The 15290-nt window shown below is 36.2% G+C and overlaps 1 protein-coding gene across 1 annotated transcript; it reads right to left on the reverse strand.

The window, feature by feature from the left end:
* Positions 1-4685: 4685 nt before the first annotated feature.
* Positions 4686-15011, reverse strand: LOC136807711 (uncharacterized). The gene is made up of 9 exons (XM_067064312.1): positions 14503-15011; positions 11792-12049; positions 11016-11180; positions 10390-10534; positions 9399-9661; positions 8267-8834; positions 7746-7903; positions 7122-7317; positions 4686-5493 (listed from the first exon to the last, which is right to left on the reverse strand). The coding sequence occupies exons 1-9, from the start codon at positions 14740-14742 to the stop codon at positions 5291-5293; spliced, it is 2196 nt and encodes a 731-aa protein (XP_066920413.1). The 5' UTR covers positions 14743-15011; the 3' UTR covers positions 4686-5290.
* Between the last annotated feature and the right edge of the window lie 279 nt (positions 15012-15290).

A 15290-nucleotide genomic window follows, 5' to 3' on the forward strand; every position in this document is an offset into this window, starting at 1 on the left:
ATCTTATAGGTGCCATCTTTTCGTTTATGAACGCGCCCCATCAGTGGGCTGTGAGGAGGTGCCATTTCTGTCATATTTTGTAAGAATCCGAAATCATGCTCACCTTCTCTTAACATTTCTTGGTAATCCACTTGACTAGAGTCCAGACCTTTCACCATTACTGATATTGTAATTTCTTTTCGTGCTGAATTCTAAACAGGTTCCTTTTATACTGCCAGCAAACCAAAGATTGAAGAAATTCTGTAGGTCATCTAAACTTTATTCAAAACAACGCGTGTGGATTCTCTTTGATTATGAGTTTCCGAACTTTTTGCTCCCGTCGTTAATTCCAATCTGTTTCATGTACAATTGGAAACTTACGGCTCCAACAACCAGCAAGATATCAAAAATGATTCTCTTCTTTTTCTTATTAATTTCTTTTTTTTTCAACTGAAAATGAAGATGATTAAAAAAGAAATTTGGTCTCTCTAGCTAAATCATGTCAATTTTTCATTAACATTCTTTGAAAATTTCTGAATATATTCCTTCTGTGGTTATGATTTATACGGCCTTCTTTCTATGGTATTGAAATCCTGCTGGTTGCCAAATATGGATTCCCTTGTAATCCTATATCACCGGATAAATACATTTTCTTACGCACATATCATTTATCCCTTTTTCGATAAATATTACTCCTCTCTCGTTGATGGTAGCTTCCTATTTTCTATTTTCTATTTTTATCATCAGAAATTCTGAACAATAAGACACTGTTATCGTTGCATATCCCTAATTTTGTAAACAACCCTCTGTCACAGACCCACTGGAAAATTTGGCGCAAAAATTTCGTCCCCGGTGGGAAAGTACCCTGAAATTTAAGTCCCACTGGGAAATTGACTTTGATTTCATCCCCATTCGGGGACTCCAAACCCATCCACACTAGATTTGTTAACCTTGGAACAATAGAATTTCTATCCCCATTGGCATTTCAATAGAAATTTTTATCCCCACTGAGGAAAAATGTTCCACCGGGGCTGCGAGACAGGGGTGTTTGTAAGGACACTGCTTCCCACTTGTACACTATGATAAACCTGGGTGAGAATTTGGGAATACCTCATTAAATGGACTTTTGAGCTAAAAATCCAACCACCCACTAAATATAAGAATGCTATACCCATTGAGTTAGAGTAGAATCTCTAACCTTTCCCAGGCAAGAAAAAGTGAAGCCACTTATATTTCCCATCCAGAATGTGCCTAGAAATCCGTCAATCATGACGACGGATTGTATATCTAGCGGTTCCTTTCTTTTTAAGGACTGCATTTTTTCAAATCTAGCGATAGATTTTAGTTTCAATCCGGCGTTTGTTTAAAATCCATGCGCGGGTGTTCTGAATGGGAAATTAGTAGTTTCATTTCCCATCCAGGAGTCTCGAGGATAGCCCTTCGGGTTTGGAAGTCAATGATGCTACCATCCTTGGTACTTTACTCCTTTTATAATAATTTCATACTTGATCACTGAAACAGGGGTGTCTTCTTCTCGAAAATATCTTTCCATATAACTTTCTAACAAAACATGAATATGTGCTGAGAAAATGACATATTAAGGCGAGGCCAATTTAATTTGTTGTTCTACGAGCCCGACCGAACCTATTTTTGCTAAAATCAAAAAAAAATTATGATATTGAATTTCCACTTCAAAATATTTTCCACACTACAATCAAGGTCATAATATTTGAGAAAAAAGGGAAATCCACCGGGAAGTTTTTGAACCACAATCGATTTGTAAGTGCTCTAAAGTAGGCTGGAAGGGTAGAGTTTTAACTCTGAGTTTTAACATGAGACTTAAGACTTAGGACCTTAGGATCTGAGGATCCAAAAGTTTAAAAATAGTCCAATAAGACTCAGAATATAGCCTGGAAGTCTGCCAACCCCTCCCAAATTGAAATATTCGATTAAATTAAAAAGATAGCCAAAAATCGACTTTCTCGCCAGAACTTTAAATCTTGAAAAACGTTAAAATAGCCAAAATTCTCAATATATTATGACCTTGATTGTAGTTATTTGTAAGAATCAAATTTTAATAAAGCTGAAAATTAATTTAAGAAATTGAAAAATATAGAAAATCAAGCATTCCATACACTAAGATTTTATTATGAAGTGAATTTTTGAACCAGATATTTTTTGGAAAACATTTTCGGTACTTTACCAACTCTGATAAATGAAAAAATAATTCTTATTTTACCGACCGACCCATATTTGGCTAACGATATGCCCGTAGAACAAAAAATCAAATTTGTTTCGCCTTAGACATATCAGACAGATTATACGCTTTCCATTTTGATGACTGCTCTGTGAAATTACTTACTAAAACTAGCTACATCCTAGTCTAGCAAACTAGACGACTAATTCAGACATAGCAGAAATAAAGCAAAAAGTGATGGAGGGAACAAATTCTAGTTTGTACAAACTAATTCCCATAACAATAACCGTATTATCATATAACGCCTTTACTACTGTATTACACAACTTATAAACGACTCCAGTCTAGCTAAATCCCAAAAGAAACCCTCAAAACGCGTATTTTGGTTTTGTAGGTGAACGTGGATGGCTCGAAAGACATAGATACATCCAAACAATAAACCCACTTTCGTCAGACCAGTTCGACTGACTTCAATCAAGTAATCAAGTAAATAAGTGTTAAGCTCTAGTTTAGACGGCCCACTTTTCGCCCTGCCTATTCTAATTGTGAATTAATGTGGGCTGTCTAAAGTCAATGCATTGCCCTCTTTTGACGTCAATGCAATGCTTTCTTTCAAACTTTTCCAAGCAAAAATTTTAACTACCAACTTTATGCTCTCTTTCTGCCTAGATTCTAACAATTAGAATAGGCAGGGCAGAAATTCGGCCGTCTAAACTAGAGCTTAGTGTTAAGTGTCATACTGTAGAATGAACAATGAATAAAATTTTATGAAATAGGCAATTTTGAAGTAATGATAATCCCTTGATAAATATATCACAATTCGAAAAATGAAGGTGAAAAATCATCAAAATATAAGGTATCAAAATGGTAGCTTTGTCGCTATGGAATTTTGACGGTCATGACATCACCAATAGAACTTTTAGGTGACTCGAGCTGGTTCTCACGAGACGAGAATGTAGATTTCGAAATATTTCTTTACACAATCAAACGATCAAAAAAATACTTCTTTGATATCGCTTTTAGTTCATTTCAGAAAGATAAAATCCTCGCGGGCTCTTGCTGATGGAATTTGGGGCAGAATAGGATACTGACATGATCGATACACCTGAAATGTCACCTTTTAACAGGGTCCAAATATTACGAAATTAGTCTTGCAACTTCTACTAAATGTATTGATAGGCCATTAGAAATTTCAATTTTTCAAAATTCCGTAGACAGGAAACTCATATGAAAAACACCACACATCGATTTAACATTTTCAAAGAATTCTTTTTAATAGCAAAGTGTATGGTGGATTGGCCAAGACTTAGGACTAGAATTAGGGAAATTAGAATTAAGGCACCCCCTACCCATAGGAATTTCGGAAAATATTTCCTCATTTTGGCCAAAACACTGCAATTTATAGGGTGGAAAAAGGAAACGAGTGCCAAAATAGTTATCTGAAGCCAATCTTTGGTGTCTTTTCTTAAGACCCCCGCACGTCCAAGAAAAGCATAAATTGAACCCGCTCCCAGCAAACACGTTTTTGACCAATATTACACCCTCTTCTCACAGACTCACTGGGAATCCTTCTACTGGAAGAATTTACCAAAATATGGTCCTCGGTGGAAAATTGTACTCCAATTTTTGTCTCCACTGAAAATAATCAAATAAACCAACCCTCACTGCAAAACATTATGCTATTTTTCCAATCCCCACTAAATTTTCCGACTTAAAAATAAAATAACTTAAATCCCCTGCCATAAAGGATGTGGGAATATCAATCCCCATTGTGTTTCAGTCCGTTATTCTTATCCCCACTGTGTGAAAAAATCCCCACCGGGTCTGTGAGAAGGGGGTGAAATATTCTAGTTTCTATTTGCAGGACTGAAAGCTTCAGTATCTACCATCCGTCAAAACATGAACCCCCCTCCCCGATTCACTATTTTCCACTCTCCCAATTTCAAAAAAAGACAGTTGACAGGTATGGGAAGATGATGCGAAAATCGATCAAGAAATTAAAGGAGCTGATAGTGGTTTAATCCTTATAATTGGTGTGAAGGTCATCTATAATATCTAAGTGTGATATGACGTGTTGACATGGTGCTCTTAAAATGGTAAAGATTTTTTTTGAAGGTGATTATATAACCCTCAAGATTACCCATTCTAAATTTGACCATATAGCAGGATACCAACGTCATTGGAAAGTCGACGGACAACAAATACACGACGTTTTTTTATAAAAACAAACTATATCAGAACATAAGGCTTCGATGGCCGAAATGTCAAGAACAAGTTAAGAACATTTTAAGGCTTTGCCGACTCTAGAACAGCCGGTTTCTTAGCAAAATGGGAAAAAATGTTCAAAAAATGGTGAAAATAAGAACATTTTTAGGCTTAAAAGTTAAGAACATCCGAACATCCGGCTTCAAATATTTTGAATGTTCTTATAAAAAAACACGTTACAACACATCCTAGGAATCTGTAGCGGCTTCAAAAAGAATGGTGTTAAGAAAGAGACTGGAAATAGTTTAAGAAGGAGTACGCACTTGTAAAAGATCTACTATTTTCATTACGAAATTGTATATTTACAAAATTAAAAGTATATTCGGAAATAAAGTCTTTTCTTGCATATGGCATGAGTACATTCCAGCTCATCGAAGATAAAATTCCGTTTCCCTAAAAAATAAAATCCTCTTAATCCTTAATTAAATCTCTTTCTATCTCCATGTCTTTTCAATCTTACTTATTTAAAATTTTAATCAGAAATTCCATAAGTTCAGTAGGCTGGATACAGAAACTTAAGTAAACTAAATTAAAATCCTCAATGGGTAAAGGTAGTTAAAAGAACTACAACACCCCTAACAACAACTTCACACATCAGATAAAATTCGGTTTCCCTTATTGCCATCCATCCAAACTCTTTTCCAATTCCATACCGCTTCAGCTAAAAATCTTGAAATTGAAGTTTATAATTGTCACATACGAGAACAAATTTGATTTTTCAATTCTTGCAATAATCTATAAATTCACCTCCGTCAATAAAGCGTTTATATTAGCATCGATGGGTTTATCACATTTCACCATTGGTTGTAAATATTCCGTCAAAGGTTATGCTTTTCAGCAAAGTTTATGTCAATCTTTCGCTTTAGTATTTTTCTTCTTAGTCTCTGGGTTAAGTTTATTTTCAATGTTTTGTCGAACCTTTTTATTACGTAATATGCAATACAACATTACGATAAACTGTATTGTAACTATTGCACCTAATGTTGATGTTATGATCAGATTGATGGCATCTTTATTGTGAATTTGGCGCTTCATTGATTCTGCTTTTTGACCTGAAGAGATAATAAATCAAAGATAGATTTGTAATAAACTTTTTACAATAATCTTGCAACATCATCTACGCTACGCAGACCTGAATGAATGACGGAAAGGTGCCCTGTGGTAAAACTTCAAATCAATTCGCTAGAGGACAGAATTTTTTTTTTACTTTTCGGCTCCAAATTTCGCTGGGAAGACTCACTTGGAAAGACTCAATCTGGGCATTACAGGAAGGCTTCGCCCCTCTACCCTATACAGCCCCCCATGTCCAATATACTCGATATGGGCACATAAAGGGTTAACACGCTTAATATATTTTAGAGCTTAAAATTAGCATCAATTTCTTTTTAATGATCAGTTTTTCTCCGATCTAATAAGCCTCTGGATAAGCTAGATACGGTGGAAAGGTTAAAATAACACTGAGTGCCCACTGAAGAAAATACCATCTACCATATCTTTGATCAGAGCTTTTTGGTAAAGCACACCCATAAAAAAACCCAGTTCAATTGAACTTGGCTTAATATCAAAGGGATGGTTTAAGAAAACGAGAGAATTTCAGCCTTAACCTTTACCACGCCTTCTCTCTGGGAACTTCACCCCGTGCACGCCTTGTCGTTTTGGGAAAAATGACAGTTTTACGCTTTCCGTCATAACTTTTGATCTACTAAACCGATTAAAAAAAATAAACCCAATCTGGAAAGCCCAACTATCCTGCTTTCCAAAAATGTTAAAATAAAGGATTTTCCTCTATCAATGGTGACACAGTAGTCTTCTGCCTTAGAGTTGAAAAAAATTCAAAACGCAATTTGTCATATTTTTCAAAATTTTACGTTTCGGTTAAAAAAAAAGTGGGGAGAACATTTGCGATACCATAATTTTCTGGCTCATTGTTTCCACCATTATAACTACAACTGCTAGCCAAAAAATCACAATCATACCTTTACTAGAAAAGGCAGAATTCATTTTTAGAAAACCTTGGTATTCGAGAAAATTTCAACGTAAATCAGAGGCACGTAAGGCAGAGGCCCCTTGAGGTAATTTTTATGGGAAATATCACTAAAAACAGCTAAAAATGACTTTCCTATCATCAACCAGCATGAAAGCAATAGAAATAACATAGTATATACACTTTGAAACTCTTTGCAGCCTTATCAGAAGCCTTAACTTGGGTTTCGGTGACGGTCGATGACGGCCGACAAGCCTCCAGTCCTCACCCTTAATGTACCGTCATACTAAAGAATAAGGAGGCAGAAACTTACCTCAAACACTGACTAAACTACAAACAAGCAATACATAACATTTCCAACCAATAAAACAAACCATTTTCCACTAAATAAACATAAAAAGTTAGTTACAGCAGTCAATGAGCTCATAATTTCCAAAAGAATATTTTGCCTGATTTTCCAGTTTGTTTTGACAGTTAAAATCGAAAGTAGGTGGTTTCAAACTATTGAAAATAGTTTGTTTACATTTTCTCTCCGTCATATAAGACATTTCCCGGGATTTAAAGGCGTCTTTAAGGTGGTAGGGCGGCTTTTCTTAACACCCCATGAAAAACGTATATTTACGGCTTCGGCTATATATTAGAACGTAAATTTACGGCTTCGGCGTGGTAAAGGTTAACTTCTTATTGCCAACTTACATTGTTCATCTCCAATGAATTGCATATCCCGACTGCGATCGTTGTAGAAATTATTACAAGTCGGAAAGCCAGGTGGATTCTCTATTTTTTGATCAGGTGCTTCATTGAGGACCATGGCCATTCCTTCTAAAGCATGAACTTCAATGTGACAATGTAAAAACCATTTGCCAGGATTTGTAGTTGCTAGTCGGATAATCTAAAAAGAAAGGTTGGAGATTTAGACTGTATACTAATCTTTTAACTACAGTTGATGCTCTCTGATTCGACGTTCTACTATTCGGTAGGCTCCCTTATTCGATGAAATTTAAAGTCCCCGTCAGCAAGAAACTCTCATAAAAAACGCTCCCTTATTTGATAAGTTCCCTTATTCGATGAAAATCTAATTCCCCTTGAAGATCGGATTAGAGAGCGTAAACGGTAGCTTTATATTTAGAAACTGGGCAGAAACTGCACTTGTTTCCTTTCTGAGTAACACTAATATCGAATCCAATTATCTCAGCTTTGTTGAAATCTTCAAAACAAGCTCCTCGGAAGGATGTTACTTTTTAGTTTACCAAATTTAAATTAAATTCTTAGTTAAAATTACGGCAGCCGAAATAGCCAAAATTTTAGATCTTTACTTACAGCATATCCACCAGACGGGATAATAATTGTGTCTTTCCGAATCGGGTTCACAAGATTAACACCGGGTGCGTTACCATTGGCCCATGATCTGTTCGACCATTTGGCTTCATTACAATATTGAAGTTTCGAATCTCCGCAATCAATGTCTGGAGTTCGACCTGGAGGTTCCAAAATATAGTAAAATTCATAATGGGGAACTATTGAAAACTTACATCTGTTGTAAATTTGAAGACCAAAACGTATTTCTATATCATGGCAAATTTTAATGAGATTCCCCGCTAAGTAAATCATTACAATTAAGCTCTATTTATCCTCTAACGTAAAAGCTTTTAATAGGTAGTATATAAAGATCTAAAAACAACACTAGAGAAGATTTTAGGCCATCTTTTAAGTCGGTGTTAACCTCATGAAGCAAGACTTAGCTATCCAGACCAATCGCTCTTTTATTGAAAATATTTTGTGGAATAGTTCTTGTTTTGCTGATTAAAGAATGAAAAAGTTTATTCAAGAAAAACACTCACCTTTTAGTAAACCAGTATCGGGGTCTTGTTTGGGGTAACCCATTTTCAATAAATAAAATGAATGTCCGTGTAAATGAATAGGGTGTGCCCAGCCGGACCCTGACCCAACATTAGACCAAATCAAATTTACAGTTTTGTTATATGGTACTGTTAGCTCATAATGGCAATGACAAACTTTATCTTCGCCGCAGTCATTTTTAGCGCAATCATATTCCGCTGTAATTCCGTCTTTCTGGAATAATGAATTAACGCCCGGATACATAAATTTACGTCCGTTAACCGCCCCCGGTATGAATTTCTCGATTCCTTCACCAGGGAAAGCAAAATTTAAAAAGTGCTCTTGCGAGTCGTTTGTAAAGGGTGGAGGTGGGTCTTTACGCCCTGCCGCCCTCATTTCTGACATTTTGATACATTTGATGTTATCACGTGAAGGGTATCGATCGAATGGACAATTCAAGACGAGGCATTTGAAGTCCGAAGTGCAGCTTGTCCGTTCTGTTTGGGGCTCAGTATCCATGGCACCAGAGTAATGTAAAATAGCCTGGATTTCGTGATCTGTTACATCAGCCTAAAAAACGAAAATATTTAGTGAGTATTTAATGACTTTATACTACAGTATCCAGTAGGATGGAGAATTGATTACGTTAGATATAAACTTTGTTTTTTCACCTAGATCTAAATCATTTGAATAAATCAACAAAGATCAATAAAGAGCAAAGAAAAACACCAAATCACTCAGCTTTACTTTTCCTAACTCTGCTTGCGAAAGATAACAACTCCAGTACTAAAATATCAGAAAAGAATTAATGCAAATCGCTTTAGGGGACATCTAAGACCATGTTCAGACGTTATTTTTTACGTTCAAACGAAACGAAACGGTTCCGAAACAAGTGTGAACGTCAACATTCGAAACGTCAAAAAGAAGACGTTACGAAGAAAAACAGATCGAAACGGTTTCGCTCCACTTTTTTCATCGAAACTGAGACTATGTTCATACGTTACTGTTCCGTTTCGCTCCGGTACGATTTTCGTTACGGATCGAGTGTGTTCATATTGGTTTCGGAACCTTTCGGAGCAAGAAAAGGTCCAGATTTCTAGTTCTAGAGAAGCAGGGCAAAACGAATTCTTATACCTCCATACTGACAGCTCTAATCCAATAATTTTTATATGGTTGATTAGCATCCAGCAAAAAATCATATCTTTCACCAGGGTTGATAATGAATGACTCAACCACCATTGGTTCAATATCATACCCGTCTGATGCGATAACCGTCAAATTATGGTCGTCAACGGAGATTCGTAGTGGATACAAAGAACCTGTACCAATTGTACGGAACCGATATTGGTTGCCACGGGTGACGTTAAACCAGGATAGTGGAGCCATGATTTTTTTACCTAAGTTGAAAGAATTAACGGCATTTGCAACATAGTTTTATTATAGTAAAGATTCTAATTGTGGTAAGTATCAATTTTACACAAGTGAAAACGTAAAATATAAAAGCAGCAAATTTATAGAACAGAAAATTAAAAGACTGCTTATGTTATGTAGAAATTTTCGTCATCTTTCGTGAATTCATCAACACCCCTGTGTCACAGACCCACTGGGACCCCAGCCCCACTGGAAAATTTAGCAAAAATTTCGTCCCCGGTGGGAAATTACCCTGGAATTTCAGCCCAACTGGGAAAATGACTTTGATTTCATTTCCATTGGAAATTCAATGTTTATCCAAAAATCCAAAATAAAACTATCCCCACTGGACTTTTTAACCTTGGAACAATAGAATTTCTATCCCCATAGGGAATTTGATAGGAATGTTTATCCCCACTGAAGAAAAAAGTTCCAGCGGGGCTGTGAGACAGGGGTGTTCATCAGCATCATTAGATTTTACACAACATGATGATCAAAATGGCCAAAGAAATTGTAAGGTCCGTTTGCTTTTAAGTGGGCACACGTTTGCTATCATATGGAAACCATTTCAGGGCCCTGATTTTCAACTTGATAAAATACAAAGACTTTGAACACAAGAGAATTCGCTTCATTGCTGAAATCATAAAGGTATTCTGGCCAAGAAGTGGCTTTCCTTTAGAAGAAAGTTAAAAAGAAACACGTTTTTTTGGTTAACCTGTCATTTTATCGATGTATCTTCCCTTCCCGTTGATCAGTCCGGAAACCCAGGGCACAGCGGAAAAGTTTCCACCATCCAGGGTGTGTGTGACCTCGTATTTATTTCGTCCAATGTAATTGCCGTATATCATTTTGATGTAAACCTTGTAACGAAAAGAAACATTTCTAGCGTAAGTTTGGTTCAAAACAACAAATTTTTATTTTATTTAGGCAAAAAATTGCTTAAAAATTGCTTGAATAAAATAAAAATTTGTTGTTTCTTTGAATTTAATTTCTAGTATAAAACATGATTAACCCAGTGGTTATTGCCTTTAATGAATAAGTCATTAAATCGCTCCAAAATCGAAATAAAGTTGATTTGCTAAAATTGCAATTCTGAATCAAACTAATTCTGAAAAATGTAATATAATGTTAGCTAAGCCTGAAAAAGTTGAATTAGTAAAATTAAAAAGGTTTTTTGACGACACACTTAAAACTCCAAGTAGTAAGTTCTGATTTGATGATTATACCCAGCTGGCACACAACGTTGTGTTAACGTTCGAATAACGTTATTTGGACGTTATGAATGTCAAATGGACGTTGTTTTGACGTTGTGTGCCGGCTGGGTACTATCAAAAGACTCACTTCGTCAGAATTTTCATGATGCCAGTCTCCAACAGACATAATCATATCAGTTGGTAATTTGGTACCAGGTGGATGTCTCTCTTTAACAATGAACGGTCCAAACACACCATTACTCCTTTGTGATCCAACATGACTATGATACCAGAATGTACCAACAGGTTCAGCCTAAAATCAAAATAGAAGTTCAGATTATGACGCCCCTCTCTCCCTTGTAAAGCCATATGGGGACACCCCTGTCTTACAGCCCCGGTGAAACTCTTTTCCTCAGTGGGGATAAAAATTCCTATTGAAATCCCAATAGGGATAGAAATTCTGTTGTTCTAAGGTTAAAAAATCTCAGTAGGGATAGTTTTGGAGTGCAATTTTTAAACATTTAATTTCGAGTGGGGATGAAATATAAGTCAATTTCCCAGTAGGGCTAAAATTCCAGGGTATTTTCCTACCGGGGACGAAATCTTTGTCAGATTTTCCAGTGGGGCTAGAGTCCCAGCGGGTCTGTGACACAGGGGTGTATTGAGATAAAAAGGGTCCCCAGTGAGGCTGAAGTTGTGGAGAATTTTTTCCGTGGGGACGGAACTTTTGCCAAATCTTCCACTGGTCCCACGTGTTTTACACGTCAAGTTCACAAAATCATTTTTGCCACCGCAGGGAGTGAATTTTGTCTCAGATTAGATATCATTCTAACAGAAGTTACGTAGGCTATCAGATCTTTATTAGATCATTCTGTTGCGTTGGCACTTAAATGAAAATTATGGCTAGTAGATAAAAGTATATACCTTGAACTCGTGTGTAAATGTTTGCCCTGCTGCAACCGGGCATTGCGTTATATACGGCATACCATCGAAGTAAGGGGTAGCCTTCTGATGGAGACCATGGAAGTGGATGGTGGTGGAGTCACTCAACATCATGTTGGAGATATGGACGGTTACCATCTGGCCCTCGTATACCACTAGGGGTGGGCCAGGTAGCGACCCGTTGACAACTTTAACCATTCTGTTAACTCCATCGACGGTAATAACCTGATCAGCTGGCACCTAACAAGACATTTGTTTATCCTTCATTACATTTTGAACATATGGACATTTTACCGAGTTTCAACCACTGTAGAGGCGTGGTCTAAAAGAGTCAACTTATTTACTGGCTTCCAAACTCAGTGCCCTTGGCAGCGAGGAAGATTGCCGCGAGGAGGATAAATTGGATGGGGAATGGAGCCACTCATTTCCAATCCAAAACGGTGACCCGCATGGTTTTCACACAAACGCCAGATTGAAAGTAAAACCCATCGCCAGATTTCAAAAAGTATACCGCTTTAAAACAACGAAAGGGCTAGATTCAAACCGTCAGTTTAAAGGGAGTGCAAATCTTAAGACTACATTTGTTTTGCTTGAGAAAGGCTGAAGGTTTCTTTCTTAACCCTTTAAGGTGGGAGTCACATGAAGTTTTGAGATTTGGTGAAAAAATTATCGATTTCGGGATTTTGCGCGTTCTATGACCCTATACCCTTTCTGAACACACTCTGAAAATTTTAAGGCCGTAGCATTTATATTTCCTGAGATATAAGGTTTTTTCTAGACCCTGATCTAAAATATTTTCCTTAGCAACGAAAAATCATACCCGTTGCTAGGGCCCGATTTCTTTATGGCTGATCTAAACATAGGATCATGACATACCAAACGAAAGATCTTTTTACGCCCTTTTCGGGCGTCTAAATCAATACCGCCTTTTTTTCGCGGGATTTCCTAATATGACGTAATCAAAGATGGTAACCAAAGAAATGATATTTTTAAAAACATACAAATTTTGGAGGCTGTTCAGCCAGTCAGCAGTGATTTTGACTATGAAAACTGCTTTAATTTGGAAATGTTGGATTGACTGATGACATTTTTAGCTCTTTAATGTCATTCTTCTCAACTAAGAAAGCTTGAGCTAGGTGAAACCAAAAGACTTGATTCTCAAACTCAACGTTTCCGATATGAACTTAGTTTGACTGTTTGACGACACTGAAAAACTTATTGAAGGACGAAGACCAAAGGCATATTCAATGATGTATCTATTTAAAGATCCAAGTGTTAAAGGAATTGAAAGCCTGGAGGCTGGTTTAACAATTGTGTGTGATGAATTATTGAAGGTCTGGGACGCTCCCTCCGCCCTCTGGCTGAATTATATGTACATTCACGATGAAGAAATCGTGCACAGCTAGATGTCCATGAAGTGGATTCTTGTATCACAACAGATGAACTTTAGATTAACCTATAACTGGCAGAATCAGTGAGGAAAATATACCAGGATGATCTATTACATTGAAAATATGGTTTTTGTTGTGAAAACACATTTAAATTGACTTAAATCAATGTTGACGTGGAGTTTGGCGCAAAATTTTAAGGATTGGCGCACATCATGTGAAAGTGATAATTTGGAATTTCTGGACTATTTTGATATTTCAAAGCCTTTTTCAAAGTATATAAAGTAGAACTATAGTCCATTTTAGTCAAACAGCAAAAGAATTTTGTAAAACGGTCGATTTATTACAGAGAAATAGAGATATATATCTACTTCTGACTTTCAGACTTTACGGACCGTTTTCTCAAAATAGGTTTCAGGGGGTTTTCGCACACCTTGGCAACGTTTTCTCAGGATTGACAAGTGCTATGAACTTGAAATTTTCAGGAGAACTTCAATTTATGGTCTAGAGTGTTATGAATGGATTACATTTTTGAAAAAATACTTTTTTGATTTCTAAATTCCAAAAAATGCATTTTTTAGTTTCCAGACCCCCTGGAATGAAATCTCAAAAAAAATTCCATTCATAACACTCCTTAACCAAATATTAACAAGCTGCAAAAAAAATTTTTGTGATAGGTTTTGTAGATTTTTCTAAAACGTTGACACAATATTTTCACAGTACATTACCCCCCTGGCTGATTTTACCCCCGTCTTGGCTATTTTTAGACTTTTTTTACATTTTTGAAATCATCTATTGTTAAGTTACCTCTGTAGAAAATTTCATTTAAAAATCTCTTCAAGTTCAAAAGTTATACAGGAAAATGTAAAAAATCAACTTTCTCAATTTTTCATGTGACTCCCACCTTAACTACCAATGACGAGTATGGGTTATGTAGGAGGGCGAAGCCCTCCTGTAATGCCCAGTTTGAGTTAGAAATCGTCATTTTTGGTCTAACTCGTAGGAATTGTCGGTTTCATGATCAAGCAAGAAAGAAATCAAAAGTTAGTCTTTCCAGCGAGATTTTAAGCCTAAAAGTCAAAAAAATGCAAAAATTTGACAAAAATCCACTTTTTTAAGATTTTGACCGTTTCGAATTTTTGGTCAACAAGTGATCCAAGAACCTCCAAATTTGGCCCTGCTTTACTTGATTCTGTCTTCAGCGAATTAGTTTGAAGTTTTACTACTGGGCACCTTTCTATCATTCAGGTCCGCGTAGCAACTTAAAGGGTTAAATTTAATGCTTGGGCGCCATAACAGACTTACGTGTGTTGTGAAATTCGAATGATGTTCATTGTAAAGATAGAGATTGCCTTTATGAGCATATACCAAGTTCTTCTCGTAAATCATTGTTAAATGTTCTTGGACAACTAGCCAGAATTCGCATTTCTTTTTATCTGGACTGCATTCCTCATAATCATAACCGTCGGGATGAAGGATCGCAAAACTGAGATAATATTGTGTGTACAAGATGATCGCTTTGAACAATAGAAACGTTGATTTCATTGTTTTGACGTTTTAAAGTTCGATTCAAAGTTTGATTTTACGTGTTAAATTCAATGCTAATGTTATTATAGGTTAATTCGGTCGATTATGATAATAAGCCATTTTATTAAGAATTTTTCTGCTAATAAATTCACCAATATTTTCTATAATATCCAAAAAAAATTTACACTCTCTATATTACATAAATTGTATTGAACTACCAAGCACCATTTTTAATTATTCTCTAGAAAATCAGCGGCATTCGAAATTTCGAACGTTTTATTTTGTTTACGTGCGGTTGTAACGCTTCATTAATTTCTTCCAACTGAATTTTGAAACTAAGCCGCATCTCATCTTTTTCTCACGTTGAGCACGAAACACTGTTTCAAAAATGCATTTAAACGTGAACGTGTTTACGTTGTGTTTACGTTGTATACAATGTATATCAGTTCTTTTGTTATTGTTCGCGAGCAAACTTGAACTGCAAAGCATTCTATATACAGGGTGTCGCGAAAAAAAGTATCGAGTTCGAATATGATTCTGTGTAGGAGATTGTTGCGTGTATTTAA

The sequence above is a fragment of the Clytia hemisphaerica genome, unplaced genomic scaffold (genome assembly GCF_902728285.1).
Source record: "Clytia hemisphaerica strain Z4C2 unplaced genomic scaffold, Clytia hemisphaerica genome assembly, whole genome shotgun sequence".
Lineage (NCBI taxonomy): Eukaryota > Metazoa > Cnidaria > Hydrozoa > Leptothecata > Clytiidae > Clytia > Clytia hemisphaerica.